Source organism: Aegilops tauschii, chromosome 3, assembly GCF_002575655.3.
Source record: "Aegilops tauschii subsp. strangulata cultivar AL8/78 chromosome 3, Aet v6.0, whole genome shotgun sequence".
Taxonomy (NCBI): Eukaryota; Viridiplantae; Streptophyta; class Magnoliopsida; order Poales; family Poaceae; genus Aegilops; species Aegilops tauschii.
Window position 1 is genome coordinate 57,953,797 of NC_053037.3, and position 16,661 is coordinate 57,970,457.

The window sequence follows — 16,661 nt, forward strand, 5'->3', positions numbered from 1 at the left end:
AGTGCCTGCTGCAGTTCCACCTCATTACACCATCCTTTCCTATAAGCTTAAATAGTTTTGATCTCGCGGGTGTGAGATTGCTCAGTCCTCGTGACTCACAGATTCTACCAAAACAGTTGCAGGTGCCGATGATGCCAGTGCAGATGATGCAACCGAGCTCAAGTGGGAGTTCGATGAGGAACGTGGTCGTTACTATGTGTCTTTTCCTAATGATCAGTAGTGGAGCCCAGTTGGGACGATCGGGGATCTAGCATTTGGGGTTATCTTATTTTCATTTGGATTTGACCGTAGTCGGTCTATGTGTGCATTTTGGATGATGTATGAATTAATTTATGTATTGTGTGAAGTGGCGATTGTAAGCCAACTCTCGTTATCCCATTCTTGTTCATTACATGGGATTGTGTGAAGATAACCCTTCTTGCGACAATACCACAATGCGGTTATGCCTCTAAGTCGTGCCTCGACACGTGGGAGATATAGCCGCATCGTGGGCGTTACATGAGTATCTTGATGCGGAGGATAGTTATGAGGATGATAACATAGATGATCCTATGCTTGCTAAACTAAATAAGTTCATGTGCTCCCTCAAAGGAAAGAAGCTCACTATGTTTCGTATGCTTATGGAGATGGTGAGTAAGCACACCATAACCATTAAGGAACTCGAAACCCTCGTCACCGAGGAAAAGGAAAAATATGAAATCCTTGAGCGGAAAGTCCAATATGAGGAAGCACAAAATGATGAACTATGCTTGAAAATTGGTGCAAACATTGATGTTCATACTAAAGATCTTGCCTCCTTGAAAAAGGCTATTGACTCTTGCGAAGAGTTGATGAATGATAAAAGTAAGCTTGTGAAATCTAATGCTTCTCTCTCTAAGGATTGTGAGCTCCTATCCGTGTCTCTCAAGGCTAAGGAAGAAGATCTCACCCTTCTTACAAAGAGTTTTGAGACGCTCAAGCTTACTTATCTTGAAACTCTAGCCAAGGCTTACTCTTCTCCTATTATCAATGTTGATGCTTGTACTACTAACTCTAGTAGTGATCTAGCATCTATTCTTGAGGAGAATCGCTTTCTCAAGACTCAAATCGAGGAAGGTCTCATGACATGTGCTCAAGGGCAAAAGAACCTTAATGAGCTATTGAGCCAACACAATGAGGTGTTTGCCAAAGAGGGACTCGGGTTTGACCCAAGCACAAGCAAGAAGAAGACGTCCGCTCAAAAGTGCACCACCCCTCTAAAAGAAACTTTTGTACGAGAAGGGCACAAGGAGAAAGGTAAGGTTGTTAGTGGGAAGGCCACAAGGGGCATGCCCACTCTCAACAAGCCAAAAGAGTTCATGCCTCCATCCTATGTACTTTGTAAGACTAAGGATGGAGAAGTTTATGCAAAGTTTGTTGGTCCTCGAAATGCATTTCGGTTTTATGCTATTTGGGTCCCTAAGACCCTTGTGACTAACTTGAAAGGTCCCATTGCAAAATGGGTGCCTCTAACCAAGTAATAATTGTGTGTAGGTTGCCTTCTCCGGTGGAGTAAAATGGGTGATTGATAGTGGATGTACCAATCATATGACCGGAGATAGCAAATTGCTCTACGATTTCATGGAAGCTATTCAACCATTTATGAGCATTATGTTTGGTGGAGGATCAAAAGGACAGGTACTCGGGTTGGGCAAGGTGGCTATCACAAATGACATGTCTCTTGCAAATGTCATGCTTGTCCAATCCCTTAAATACCATTTGCTTTCTGTTCGCCAATTGGCTTCTGTTGGTTATGATACACTCTTTGGACTAACGGATGTGAAAGTCTTTAAGAGAGATACTCTCGAAGTGGCCCTTGTTGGAGAGTTGGATGGCAACCTTTACACGGTTGATTTCTCGAAATAGAGCACATTCCATGCAACTTGTCTAATGGCCAAGGCCAACAAGGGGTGGCTATGGCATCACCGGCTAGCCCATGTCGGCATGAGAAATCTTCAAGATCTCTTAAAGTGTAATCACATCCTTGGACTAACCAATGTCTATCTTGATAAAGATTCTGTGTGTAGTGCATGTATAGCTAGGAAGCAACATCAATCAAAGCACTCACCCAAGAATATTGTGTCTACTTCAAGGCCTTTGGAGCTCCTTCATGTGGATCTTTTTGGGCCTCCTTCATGGGATCGTCTTGGTGGGAAAAAGTATGGACTTGTCGTTGTTGATGATTACGATATACATGGGTCTTCTTCCTCAAATCCAAGGACGAGACGAAGATCACCTTCATTGATTTTGCCAAGCAAGCACAATGCAAGTTTGACAAAGAAATCTTGGCAATAAGCAGTGATAATGGCTCTGAGTTCAAGAACTACACCTTGGAAGAGTTTCTTAGTGATGAAGGGATTGAGCATCAATATTCAGCTCCATACACTCCCCAACAAAATGGTGTAGAAGAAAGGAAGAACCGCACACTTGTGGAGATGGCAAGGTCCATGTTGGATGAATACAAGTCGCCACATAGTTTTTGGGCCGAGGCCGTCAACACCGCATGCCATGCATCAAACCGGCTCTTCCTCCGCACTATCTTGGAAAAGACTCCATATGAGCTCCTAACTGGGAACAAGCCGAATGTCAAGTACTTTCGTGTATTTGGGTGCAAATGTTTCATCCTCAACAAAAGAGAACGGTTAGGAAAATTTCAATCCAAAACCATTGAGGGCATATTTGTTGGCTATGGATCAAACTCTCGCGCCTATAGAGTCTACAACAAATCCAATGGATGTGTTGTAGAAACTTGTGATGCGGTGTTTGATGAATTTAATGGCTCCCATGGGGAGCAAGTTGATCTAAGTGATGTAGGTGAAGAAGATTCCTCTCAAGATATTTTGACCATGGGTGTTGGTGCACTTCTTCCAATAGAACAAGAACCTCATGATGATGAAGAAGAAGATGGAAGCTTCACGCATCATCAAACTACTTCAACACCCATACCACCACAAGCTCCTATTGCTCAACCAATGTCCGTAGACCAAGTACAAGATGATGATCAAGTTCCTCTTCATGATAATCATCAAGAACAAGATCATCCTCAAGGGTAAGAACAAGAAAGTGCAATCATTGACAACGAACCTCAACAAATGCAAGATGAAGAAGAAGATCTTCCACCACACATTAATGATCCATATGTTGAGTACGTGGATGATGGACATGAAGTTGAACCTCGTGAAACTCTTACCTCCATCATGCCTCGAGTGGCCGGTCGTGTTGATGTTGACAAAATTCTCACCGGCATATCGGAAGGTAGAGTCACTCGTAAACATTTGACAAACTTTTATGCTCACTTCTCGTTTGTGTCTAGTTTTGAGCCTCTCAAGGTACAAGAGGCATTGATGGATAACGATTGGCTCGTTGCTATGCAAGAAGAGTTGAACAGTTTTGAACGCAACCAAGTGTGGTCATTTGTCAAGAGGCCAACTACCGAGCACAACGTCATTGGAACAAAATGGATTTTCAAGAACAAGCAAGATGATAATGGTGTAATCATCCGTAACAAGGCAAGGTTAGTGGCACAAGGGTACTCACAAGTTGAAGGTTTGACTTTGATGAGACCTTTGCCCCTGTTGCCCGTCTTGAATCCATTCGCATCTTACTTGCTTATGCTGCTTTCAATGGTTTTACATTACATCAAATGGATGTGAAGAGTGCTTTCCTTAACGGTCCTCTACAAGAAGTATATGTATCACAACCACATGGGTTCGTTGATCCCGATCACAAAGACTATGTGTATAAACTTCATAAGGCTTTGTATGGCCTCAAACAAGCACCTCGTGCTTGGTACGATCATCTTAAGAAGTTTTTACTCGATGATGGTTTTGTGAGAGGGGTGATCGATCCCACTCTTTTTACTAAGAGGGACAAGGGTGATTTGATCTTATGCCAAATCTATGTAGATGATATCATTTTTGGTTCTCCTAACATTCATTTGTGCAAGAAGTTTGCGGCTTCCATGACCAAGAATTTTGAAATGTCACTCAATGCGGATTTGAAGTTCTTCCTTGGATTTCAAATTCAACAATTTCAAGAAGGAATTTTCTTGTCTCAAGCAAAATACCTCAAGGATATCCTAGAGAAGTTTGGCATGTCTAATGCTAGTCCATATAAGACACCCATGCCAACCAACATTGCACTCACTGAAGACACAAATGGTATTCCTTTCGACCCATCTATTTACCGCTCTATGATTGGTTCATTGCTTTATCTTTGTGCATCTAGACCAGACATCATGTTTAGTGTATGCATGTGTGCTAGATTTCAAGCTTCCCCTAGGGAAAGTCATCATAAGGCGGTTAAGCATATTCTTAGATACCTTGTTCACACCCCAAAGTTGGGTCTATGGTACCCCAAGGATGCTAAGTTTGATCTCATTGGGTACACGGATGCGGATTGGGCTGGAGACAAAGTGGATCGTAAGTCCACCTCCGGCGCATGTCAGTTTCTTGGACGCTCCTTGGTAAGTTGGTCCTCGAAGAAACAAAATTGCATTGCCCTCTCTACCGCAGAAGCTGAATACATTGCAATCGTCAGTTGTGCAACTCAATTACTATGGATGAGGCAAACTTTGAAGGATTACGGTATCACCTATAGACATGTGCCTCTTCTATGTGATAATGAAAGTGCCATCAATATTGCTGAGAACCCCAAGGATCATACCCGCACCAAGCACATTGATATTAGGTATCACTTCTTGAGAGATCATGTGGAGAAGGGTGATATTGCCATTGCTCATGTTGGAACAGATATGCAACTTGCAGATATTTTCACCAAGCCATTGGATGAAGCAAGGTTTTGTCAACTTAGGCGTGAACTTGGTATCTTGGAGCTTGACATTATTATGCAAAATCTAGTACCCATTCATGCATGAACTTAATGTCTTGTCTTGATGTAGGCATGTATTTAGGGGGAGACACTCAACTCATGAGTACTCTCACCCTATGCAATGCATAAATAGAACAAACACTCTCAAAGCTACCATGTTATTCTAACTATGGTGCTTTACAATGATGGAGTAGTGATTATGCACCCAAAGTTCAAATTCTTGCAGTGCCATATCAAGTATACTCAAACATGGCTTAGATCGGTGTGATCTATGTTTGTTGTTGTTGTTGTTTCATTGACATAGGATACTCACTACTTGACATTATACTAATTCTTCTTACTCCATACTGAAATCATCGTTGGTACCCTTACACATGGGTTAGATCATCATTGTCATCATCATCTCCTACCTTTGTCATCATCTCCATTATCTTTTACAGACAAATTCCTGTGTGTTGGTCGTCCGGTACTGTCCGGACGTCCGTAAAAGCCTTCTGTTTGCTCCCTTTCGGTCGTCCGGTCTATCCGGTCTTTCGTTAATTTTTTTTCCTGGCCCAGGCACCGGACGTCCGTAGAACTCCGGTCGTCCGTAAAAAGTCTTATGTTGCCCTCAGGCCGGTCGTCCGGTCTATCCGGTCTTCCGTTAATTTTTCCCCTGGCCCAGGCACCGGACGTCCGTAGAACTCCGGTTGTCCGGGATTTTCTTGGGCACATATATATAGCGCGGGTGCGGTTCGGGTCAGTTCACCCTAATCCTCGTTCGCTCCCCTCCTCTGATCACCGCCGCCGCCGCCCCTGTCTCGCGGCTCCTCGCTGCGGCCGCTCGCCGCCCGTGCCCCTCGCTGGCACCACACCTCTCGGGTCACCCCAGTCCCCGGCGTGGCCCACTGCCTGATTTGTTTCGGTCGATGTCTTCCTCCGCGTTCTTCACTCCGAGGTAGCACCTATCTCTTCTCCCCTCATCCATCGATTCTTCGATCTATGGTGGTGGGTTGTTGATTTGGGTCTCCCTCCTCCTCTAGGTCGGGATGGTGAAGACCAAGCACTCTGCTCGCAAGGGGCCCCCGTCTGGGTCCTCTCGTCCATCCCATCGCGGTGATTCCGACGATTCCCAAGAACGGGCTCGTCCTTGGAAGCATGCTCCTCTACCTCACCGTTCTCCAAGCGAAGACTCGTCGGAGGACTCGGGCTATGAAGATGAGCTGGCTCATATGGAGAGAGGAGAGCCTGTCCCTGTTCGCACCACTGCTCCCAAGCCCGGGACTCGGCGGCCCACCTTCAAGCCTCCTCCTCCGGTGCAACCTCACGGTGATGCTCGTCATATCTCTCTTGAACCACCTTTACCAAACGGCCGCCATGTTAAGCGGTTCAACGAGGTTCCCATTGCTTCCTATCTTAAGTTGCGTCGTGATGTTGATCAATTTACGGTTGCTCATGACTCTCGGGACAATCGCTTTCGCACTAATGTCCAAGCTGACATTTTTACCACTCTCATCATTCCTAAGGGTCTTTCTCTGCATCTGTGCATTGATTTCATACTCATCCGGAGAAATATTCCGGGGCTATTGAGCTCATTGAGTCGTCCAATCTTGCTGCTCCATTTGCATTTCAACATGACTTTAACCAAGCCGCCATTCATCAATTCTATGCCACATGTTTCTTCGGTCCAAATAACACTGTTACTTGGATGACCTCCGACACAAAGCTCTCGGCTTCCTATTCTCAGTTTGTTGCTGCCCTTGGTTTTCCTGAAACCGGGTTCAAAATTCACAATGATGACCCCGAACATAGACCCAAGGGCACTGATGCATGTGCTGATCCTATCAAACCCATAGCAGAACTGACTGATGAGGAGAAACATAAGGGCTTTAACCAAGTCTCCATTTGGCGCTCTCCTTTCTTCATTATCTATCAATGTGTCATTCGCACCATTTATCCTAAGATGGGTGACAAGGGCTCTTGCAGTAGCTACTGCATCGATCTCATGCATCGCCTTTATGCATCTCCGAAAGGGAAGATCAATGTCCCTCATTTTCTGTGGCATGAAATTCGCCTCGCTTCTCCCCAGCATAAGCGGGCCTTTCCTCATGCACCCTTTCTTCAGGCATTCATTGAGAGTGTGGCTCCATTTCTATTGTCCGCACTCATTTGCATGAGCGATGGGTCATTCCCGCACACATGGCAGAAGATTATGTTCCCAAGGACTCTTCCTCTTCTGCTCATCCGCGCCGCACTGCTACTAGCATTCCTCGTTCTGCTCCCTCCGGATCTGCACCATTTGCTCGCATTGCTCGGTTTCTTGGGAAGGCTCACTCTGCCTTGATGAAGGTTGTTACCTTTAACTGCTCCCAAAATCATGATGTTGTCACTCGGCTGATCACCTCCAAGAAGGCTCGTCTGAGAGACTCCGGAGTTTTCGATGTGAGTGATGATGACCGTCTTCCTCATGCTCCCTCTTCCGACTTTGGATTTCCTTCGGGTCCTAAGTGGTCTGATTTCTTTGACGAGGCCGGTGGCAGTGGTGCTCATGCTAACCATGATGATGCTGGGTTTTGATGATGATGATGTTGTTCTGGTTGCTCCTCTTGGCCCCTTTTGGGTACTTGCTGCCAAGGGGGAGTAAGCGCTTATCCTCTTAGTACTGTTATATGTGATATTAGCTTGTATCAAACCATGTTATGTATGGTACCAGGAACCTTGTTATGACTATTGTTGCTTTATGTTCTATGATGTGAGTGATGAACCTATTTATGGTATTATGGTATCATGTGTTACTTGAGATTTGGGTGTTTTGGTATCACACTAAGGGGGAGCTCCTCTCATGCTTATTTATAATGGTGCACATAGTTAGGGGGAGCTCCGCAACAAATCCTTTCGATATTCAAAGTTTTTATTATTATTGAGAAGTGCATGTATGTTGTCATCAACTACCAAAAAGGGGGAGATTGAAAGTGCAATCATGCCCTTAATCTTATTTTGATGTTGATGACAACATGCATACAAGGGACTAATCATGTTTATCAAGTATATCTCAGGATTAAGTCTCAAGGGCGTGTATGGATCATAACTAGGGACAAATGCATATCATTCAAGATCGGAGTTACAAGAAAATAGCTTTAGCTTTTCTTCCTTTGCGGCTTTGTTTCTTGAGTATAGGGATCCCGCGCTATTAAGAGGGGATGGTTGGATCTAGTGAAAGATTTGCTCAAAACCCACAAACTCCGTTTTTCACCGGACGTCCGATCCCTCGCAGCTGCCCGGACTTCCGGATCTTCACGGTCGTCCGGTGTTTCTTCACAGAACGATATTTACGGATATCCGAGCTTCTCCGGACGTTCGGTCGCCGGACGTCCGTTTCCTCCGGAGGTCCGACACTTTCTCAACAGAACATTATTTACGGATTTCCGGTCTTTTCCGGACGTCCGGTCCCCGGACGTCCGGCACGTTCCGGACGTCCGATGGTTGTGTGCTGTTTCGTGGCCTGTGGATCTCCAGCGACCGGACGACCGATGGTTGTCAGACGTCCGGACCTATCTGTGCCACCGGACGTCCGGTCCTGTCCGGACGTCCGACCTCTACAGTGCACTTAAGTGGCTCAAACGGTTACTTTTCCACGTCCACTATATATAGCCTTCTCCCCCCCCCCCCCCACGGGATAAGGTTGACCATTCACTTTGAACTTTCTAAGAACACATCTCACTCCCTCTCTTGTTTCCCTACACCAAATCCTAGATCCCCAAGGGATTTGGGAACATTTGAGAGAAGTTCTCCAATCAAGTGATAGATCCACTCCTTCCCCTTCTTTGCACCAAAGGAATTTGTGATTTGAGCAAGCTTGAGCTTTTCCCCATCGTTCTTGTTACTCTTGGAGGTTGGAGACTCCTAGGCGGTAGGAGTCTTTCGGAGAGGAATCGACCATTGTGATTCCCCTCGGAAGAGTTTGTGAGGGTTTGGACACCACCCCAAGGTGTACCACTAGTGGTTGAGAAATGCCTCTGTGGTGTTGTCTCAAAGGGAGAATAGGGTGAGCCTTCGTGGCGTTGGTGTTCCTTCGTGGTAACATCCACCTCTCTAACGGTGACGTAGCTTCCCTCCAAGGAAGTGAACATCGGCATACATCCGGTTATTCCTAACCCTAACTCTCTACTTGTGGTTACTTGTCTCTTAGCACTTACTTATATCATATTGTGCTTGCTTACTTACATACTTGGGTTACTTGTTTATCTTGCTTAGCTCTTAGCATCACTCTTGCAATTGTTAGGCTCACTTTCATATTCCGCACTATTGCCTAAAATTGCTAAGTAATAATTAAAATTTGTAATTGTACCTATTCACCCCCCTCTAGGTCCATCTCGATCCTTTCAGGAGTCCCACGCGAAAACTCCCGGAAACCTGGCAGTCCCAAGGAAATTGCAATCCCAAATTACCAAACCTTCCAAACACTGTCGGTCCAAGAGGGCTCTGATTGAGAGAAATCATAACCATCTAGCTTCAAGTATGCCAATTGTGTTAGATTGCCTATCCAAGATAGTATGGTCTTCTCTATGTCTCATCCATAAAGTTGCAGTTGATTCAATGTTGAAATAGTTCACAAATTTTAAAAAAAATAACGAAAAGTTGAAAAAATAATCATTGATTCTAAAAATGTTCATTAATTTTGCAAAAATATTCATCGAATTTGAAAAAAGTTCAACAATATTTGTTTTTTATCAAATTTGAAAAAATTTCATCGATTTTCAGATAAGTGCATCAAATTTGAAAAAAGAAATTATTAAATTTTAGAAAAGTTTCATCAATTTTGATAAATAGTTCGTCAATTTTGAAAAAAAGGTCATCCAATTTGAAAAAAGTTCATTGATTTTAAAAAATGTTTAGCAAAAAAAGAAAAAAAAATCCAAGAAAAATTCAAGAAAATGAAACATGACAAGGAAAAAAACAGAAAAAGATGAACAAAACCGTTCCAGCAAAAAAAAATAAGAAGAAGAAGGAAAAAGCTATTTTTTGGAGAATCAAGAAAAAGCTATATGCAAACACGTCAAGGGCGGGTGGCTGGTTGGATATGGCAGCGAACATTGAATCAGGTCTACACCAACATTTTTTTGCGTCTTTATAACAGAAAACAAAAAAGCAAGAAAGCAAGGTGGGCCTGTCCAGCGCGGAGAAGGGGCTGTGCGCCCGTTAACCCTACAACGGGGGCCACGGGCGCCATATAGGAAATGCCGATGAAGTTTATCGAATTTGAAAAAAAATTATTGGTTTTTTTTAAATCATCAATTTTGAGAAAAGTACATCGATTTTGAAAAATGGTTCATCAAATTAAAAAAATCATTGAATTTAAAAAATGTTCATCGATTTTGAGAATAGATCATCAAATTTAAAAAAGTTCATCGATTTTGAAAAACGTTTAGCAAAAAAAAGGAACAAAACTATTCCAAGAAAAAATTCAAAATAAATGAAAATGACAATGAAAAAAAAGGAAAACCGAACAAAACCGTTCCAGCAAAAAAAAGAAAAAAAAGAAGAAAAGAAGGAAAAAGCTATTTTTAGAATCAGGAAAAAGCTATATGTAAACATGCCAAAAAAGCTATATGTAAATACGTCAAGGGCGGGTGGCTAGTTGGTTATGGCAGCGAACATTGAACCAGGCTTACACGAGCATTTTTTGTGTGTCTTTAAAACAGAAAAAAAAAAAAGCAAGAAAGTAAGGTGGGTTGGTCCAGCGGAGAGAAGGGGGTGTGTGCCCGTTAACCCTACAACGGAGCCACGGGCGCCGTATAGGAAATGTCGATGAAGCATGTCCTCGTTCCTCTTTTTGTACTGTAAAGAAAACTCAATGGTGGCAGATGCTGAAGGCATATTTCCAAAAGCTCACTCGGCAGAAATCACTGAGCTAACTCGGCAAAACCTCCACAATAACCAAGCTCATCTCACACACACAACTTCTTGGATATTCCTCTGAATCTGTCATTTTGGTGTGCTGCGAACGGTGTTTTTTCAGTCTCTGCCAAGGCAGTACTGCTTCTAGCCTTCACGGTTTGTAATAGATGGTTTTCTAATAGAGTCAATTACACCGATGGTGTTAGAACTTGTCATGAACGGTCACTTTGGTGCTAGAACTTGCGGCATACATCAAACTAGTGTAAAAACTTGGCTCGGACATGCAGATACGGTGCAAATCGTGTTTGGATACGAAAGTGACACTGACTAGGCTCACTTGCATGGAGCAGGGTCCCGCTGTCAGCCACCAGATGACATGCGGCCTGTTATTTTACCAAAAAGAAACTTGAATTTTTTTATCCTCACGAAATAGCCCCTGGCACGTGTCAAAATGTTGGCCATATGGGTTCCATATATCAGCCACATATAAATTATAAAAAAAATAGCACGACTGCGAATCGAACCATGTAGGTTTGCTAGCTTCCGCCAATGGTTAACCACGACTAGACTTTCTTGTTTTGACAGGATACGTCATGTATATATCCTTCACGTCCTATGTGGGCTGCAGTTGGTGGGACCTCCATTTTGCAGTGTTATTTTTTAACAAAATCTATTTATATTATAATCATGTGTTACAAAAAATATACATAGTAGTAAAATAAATTAAATTATAAAAATGAGCACTTTATATGCATGAATATTTTATTAAAACTGTGAACATTTTAAACATATATGAACATTTATTTAATATATAAAACATAGAAATTCCATTTCATGTTTTGTGAATTATGCAAATTATAATGTGAATACTATTGTAATCTATAATTCGAATATATGGATAAAATTTTAAATAATAAGTGAATAATTTTATAATTTAAATGTTTATATATATATATATATATATATATATTATTTATAAAATTTGATTATAATTTACATATATGATGTAAACTTATAAAAAGTAATAGTGCAAAATGGGCCGCATGAAGTGCATTCCCTTATAATATTTAAAAGGATATAAAAACAAAAATTCTTAAAACATGAACACTTTTATATACTGCATCAATCAATATTTTGTGAAAACTCTGACATTTTTAAACTTATATAAGCATTTACTGAAATATACGGAAAAATATAAATAAATTTGACATATTTTATTCAATATGCATATTATTACATGAATATTTCTGTAATTTATAATTTAATCATATGGATAAATTTTAAAGTAATACGTCAAAATTTTGTAATGTGATTTATTTTTATATGTATATTACTTATAATATAATACTAGATTTTACTTATATATATTCTACAGCTTTCTAAAAAAAGATTGAAAAATTGGCTTTATTTGTATTGTTTTACAGTATAAAAACATTTTTATATTTCATAAATATTATTTTGGATATATGCATAATTTTAAAATAATATGTGAACTATTTTCTAAAGAATTTCTTCCGTTTTACTCCCTCCGTTCCTAAATATAAGTCTTTTTAGAGATTGTACTATAAACTACATACGAAGCAAAATGAATGAATCTACACTCTAAAATATGTCTATATACATCCGTATGTAGTTTGTAGTGGAATCTCTAAAAGGACTTACATTTTGAAACGGAGGGAGTATGTATTATTTATACTGCAAGAATAATTAAACTTTATTTTTATTAGTGAGATTAGAATTTGCATACCTTTACATATTTCTAAAAAGACAAACTCCAGGAGCGACTTTGTTCTACTACATTACAAAGGACTTACGAACTATAGGTGTGATGACGTTGTTGGTGCAGTGGCTATGACCGGTTGTTTCCCACCTATATGATAGCAAGTTCGAGTTTTTCTTTCAAATTTCCATACTGTACTAACAGGCGGGACGGACTGTCCACAGAGACGGAAAACATGCCAGCTCTCCAACGTGAGCAGGAGCTCTTATGTGAAAATAATAATAAAATCAAGAGTGTTTTTGTAGAAAACAGACCACACGCCGTCCTTCCTCCCTTCCTATCACTGACAGCGGGACCTGCGCCATGCATGCGAGCCTGGTCAGCGCCGCTTTCGTATCCAAACGTGATTTGCACCGTATTTGCACGACCGAGCCAAGTTTTTACACCAGTTCGATGTATGCCGCAAGTTCTAGCACCAAAGTGATCGTTCACGACAAGTTCTGACACCACCGGTATAATTGACTCTTTCTAATACTCCGGTTTCGTTGGTAATGCAATGGGGCCGCGGCTTTTGGCCCCTTTTCCCTAAAAAAAATCTCACACACAAGGATGAATTTCATATTTGCAAAAAAAAGAGGATGAATTTCATGACACGCTCACGACATTGTAGTCCGGAGCAACGTTCAACAAGAAGCATGACAAGAGCTTAACTTTTTGTTCCCTCAAGAGGAAAAACAAAGGTCTAACTGAAGCATCAGAACTGGACTTCAGTTCAGCCAAGATGGTGGATCATCCATGCATAGTGCTACATCATAAAACCAGTACTACTAACGTCTCATCTAAAACAGTGATCACCGAAATATTCAGCCATTGCCAACCCAGTGGTCACTCAGCATCACAACAGCCTGATACTTCGATGTAGTTTTACTTCCCCTACCTGAAACAAAGGAAAGTAAATTTTGAGCGGCAGAGTCTGTATGATATCAGTAGTGGAAGAGACAGTTAATGTGGTACATGGACAAATATACTACCTCCGTACCGAAATATACGATGTTTTGGTAGGCTAAAATGACCTACCAAAACGTCTTATATTTTGAGAAAGAGGTAATACAACTTAATTGGCGTCACCTGTTAAGAAGTTAACCCTGCTTCTCATTCCTCATCTTCATCTAACAGATGAGCTTGTACTTTTTCAGATAATCATGCAGATTCAGTTGCTGCAGCTCTTCAGCTGCGGCATCGACGGTTTCCTCTGCAGGACCTTCAAAGGAGAGAGCATATTATATCAGCCAACTTGTTTCATGGGTCTTTTATGGATCACAGATATCGGGCAGATTACAAGTGCTTAGGACTAATAGTTGATTCATTCTGCCTATTCATTACACCTTTGTCACACCAATGCAAACTGAATGGAAAAGAAGAACAAAAAAGGAGCTGGCACAAGCATTATCTCACAAAACATTAACAATGTAAGACGAACCGCGCTAACAGCAATCAATTAGAAATTTGCATATATATACATAGTGAGGCCAACCAGAGAACCTTCAGGAACATAATATGTGTTCATGGAACTGAATGAAACAACAAAAGGAAATACCTTATGGCAATTCATTTCAATATGCTTGCTCTATGCAATATTTATGTCTAACAGCCGACTCACTATGCATATTATCCGACCATTTCAAGTCTTGAAAACAAAAACAAAAAAACATGTGGCCACTATATACTACCGCGAGTGCTATGAACAAGAGAAGGATTCTATGTTTAAACAAGCAAACACTGGCGTATGGACTCCTGCAGACAGCTTCTATCAGAACATGCATGTATATATTGAAGCAACCGTAACAGAGAGTATGTTTAGAAGCATTTCGATATATATTCAATGTTGGAGCTGCATCTTATAACTCAAGGAGCCATATGAAATCCATGGAAGGACCTTACTGTGCATAATGCTGTTACAAACAAAATTGTTGGCAAAGTTACATAAATAAAACTGTCTAAGTTAGAAATCACTGGAAGTGTCAGACTCATGCATCTAACAACAGGCCCATCCATTTGCAACAGGCATGTACTCCCAAAACCCTTTATAAACTGAGAACACCTAGTTAGTAAGCACTAAGCACAAAGACTACATGACTGGGCTATTCACATGCTCATGGCATACTTAGGGGACTAGTGTTGAATACAATGTCTTGCATTTACTGAGAAAAACATATACAATGCCATTTACTGAAGCTGTGTAAACATCACTAAGCTTATTGACAGATACAGGGAGGGAAAAAACTGAATAACAAAGCAGTTAACGACCTTACAGCTTTGAATGGAAACCCATAGCAAGCATATATAAACATCAATTTAAACACACAAAGTATATAGGGCATATGCTTAGTCAATTTTTGGTGGAATACATAATGTGGATTAGATCATGTTTAGTAATTAAACACCAAATACTAGTAAGTTATATATGCATCTCACGCATATAAGACCATGACCATATTCAAACAGGACTAATTTACTCTAAAAGCTCATTTTTTAGCCCCTTGCACTTATCAAACATAACCACTACCTGGAGCATCAATAAACAGTTAAACACAAGCTAGCCTCTGAAAATTTCAACATTTGCAGCAACAACTGAAATGTTTGCCCTTTCACAATGCCACAGAACCTCATCATTTCCAAACACTAACAACCCAGTGACAAAGAATCAGAGAGTGATGGAGTTACCTGAGCAGAGAGCCAGTGGCAGCTGCCAAGCGTGAACGAAGCGGGAAGCGACGTCTTCGCGTGGCGGCTCAACCAGCTCGTAGACCTCGCACCCCACGACCTTGCGGGCACGCACGTCGACGCCGATCAGGTGCTCGTCCTGGAAGAAGTAGACCACGTCGGGGTTGGTGGGGTGGATGAGCGCGAGCACGGGGATCTTCCTCGGCAGACCAGTGGCCTTGTAGGCGGCGTCGTTGCAAATCTCCGCGAAGGTGGCCTCGTACTCCAGCGTCCAGTCCGTGGACTCCGGATAGTCGGCGAGCGTCCAGACGCTGATCTGTGCGGCCCCGTTGCTGTTGCGGTTCCGGTACATGTCGACGAACCGCAGCTTGCCGGCGCTGACGCCCACGCAGCGGTACTTGTCGACCAGGCCCCAGGCTTCCTTGGACTTGAGCGCCTTGCCGTCCGGGAGCGGGACGACGTCGAGCGCCGGCGCGTCGGCGAAGGGGTCGCAGGTGAGGAGGCACCAGGAGAGGTCGACCCACCAGAGCCTCCCGGAGCAGGCGACGACGCCGTTGGGGCTGAGCTGGCGGGCCGGGAGCGGGTAGCCCACGCTCTTGCTGACCCACTCCCCGACCTGCGACGAGAAGCGCAGGAGGATGGCCGTGTCGCCGCCGAGGAACGGCTGCAGCTCGGCGACCATGTAGCCCTCGCCGTCCGGGGAGGCGACGAGGCCGAGGTGGCCAGGGTGCGCGATGAGCTCGGGCTTGGGGAGCGGCAGGGCGGAGCCGGCGGCGGCGTCGAGCACGAAGTAGCCCGCGACGAGCGGGCGCCAGGAGAACTCCTGGCGGCCGGGGGTGTCGATGATGGTGGGGCCCGTGGCGCGGCCCTGGTCGGCGTGGAGGAGGAGGAGGCCCGCGGAGGGGTCGGCGGCGAGGACGGAGGGGAAGTTCTCGGGGGTGGTGCGGCACGGGAAGATGCGCGGGGGGACGGTGAGGAGCGCGACGCGCGGGGGCGCCGGCAGCGCGAGGGAGAAGTCGGCGGTGCCCGGACCCGGAGGGAGGTCGGCGTTGGCGTCGGCCGCCGAGAGCACCCGCGGCACGCTGCCCAGGATGACCCACGACGGCGGGGGCGAGGCGGCGGACGCCATCTCGGCCAGGCTAGCTTGGTGCGGTGGTTCGTGCGTGCGCGCGCGCGGCGTTGGTGGTGACTGACTGGTGAGGGGAAGTGGTGGTGGCAGGCGACGGGGGTTGGGTTTTATGCTAGCCGTCGGGGCCAAGCGGGGCGGAGTGAACCGGATGGTGCTCGCTCAACTGCGCAGGTCGGGTCACGCCGTCACGGAACTGCGACGGCGGTCAGACGGCGGACGGCGGAGGATAGACATGGCAGCCTTTGGCTTTGGACCGTGCTCTGGGCAGAGCCGAGGGTGGCAGCCTTGGACTGCATTCAAACCGCGGCAAAGGAGGCTTTTGGGTTCGTCGGGTAGCGGCTGCAGCAAACAGAGCCAGGGGCG

The 16,661-nt window shown here is 43.8% G+C and overlaps 1 protein-coding gene across 1 annotated transcript; it reads right to left on the bottom strand.

Annotated features, from left to right (window-relative positions):
* Positions 1-13,127: 13,127 nt before the first annotated feature.
* On the bottom strand, positions 13,128-16,580 carry LOC109738807 (uncharacterized). The gene is made up of 3 exons (XM_020297910.4): positions 15,170-16,580; positions 13,574-13,706; positions 13,128-13,382 (listed from the first exon to the last, which is right to left on the bottom strand). Exons 1-2 carry the CDS (start codon positions 16,296-16,298, stop codon positions 13,615-13,617), a joined length of 1,221 nt encoding a protein of 406 aa, XP_020153499.1. The 5' UTR covers positions 16,299-16,580; the 3' UTR covers positions 13,128-13,382; positions 13,574-13,614.
* Between the last annotated feature and the right edge of the window lie 81 nt (positions 16,581-16,661).

What these genes read in the sequence shown, in the direction of transcription:
- LOC109738807 (XM_020297910.4), bottom strand. Translation starts at nt 16,298, where the DNA reads ATGGCGTCCGCCGCCTCGCCCCCGCCGTCGTGGGTCATCCTGGGCAGC. An exon ending in GCCACTGGCTCTCTGCTCAG is followed by an intron (nt 13,707 to 15,169) that starts GTAACTCCATCA and finishes TCTCCTTTGAAG; the next exon opens with GTCCTGCAGAGGAAACCGTC.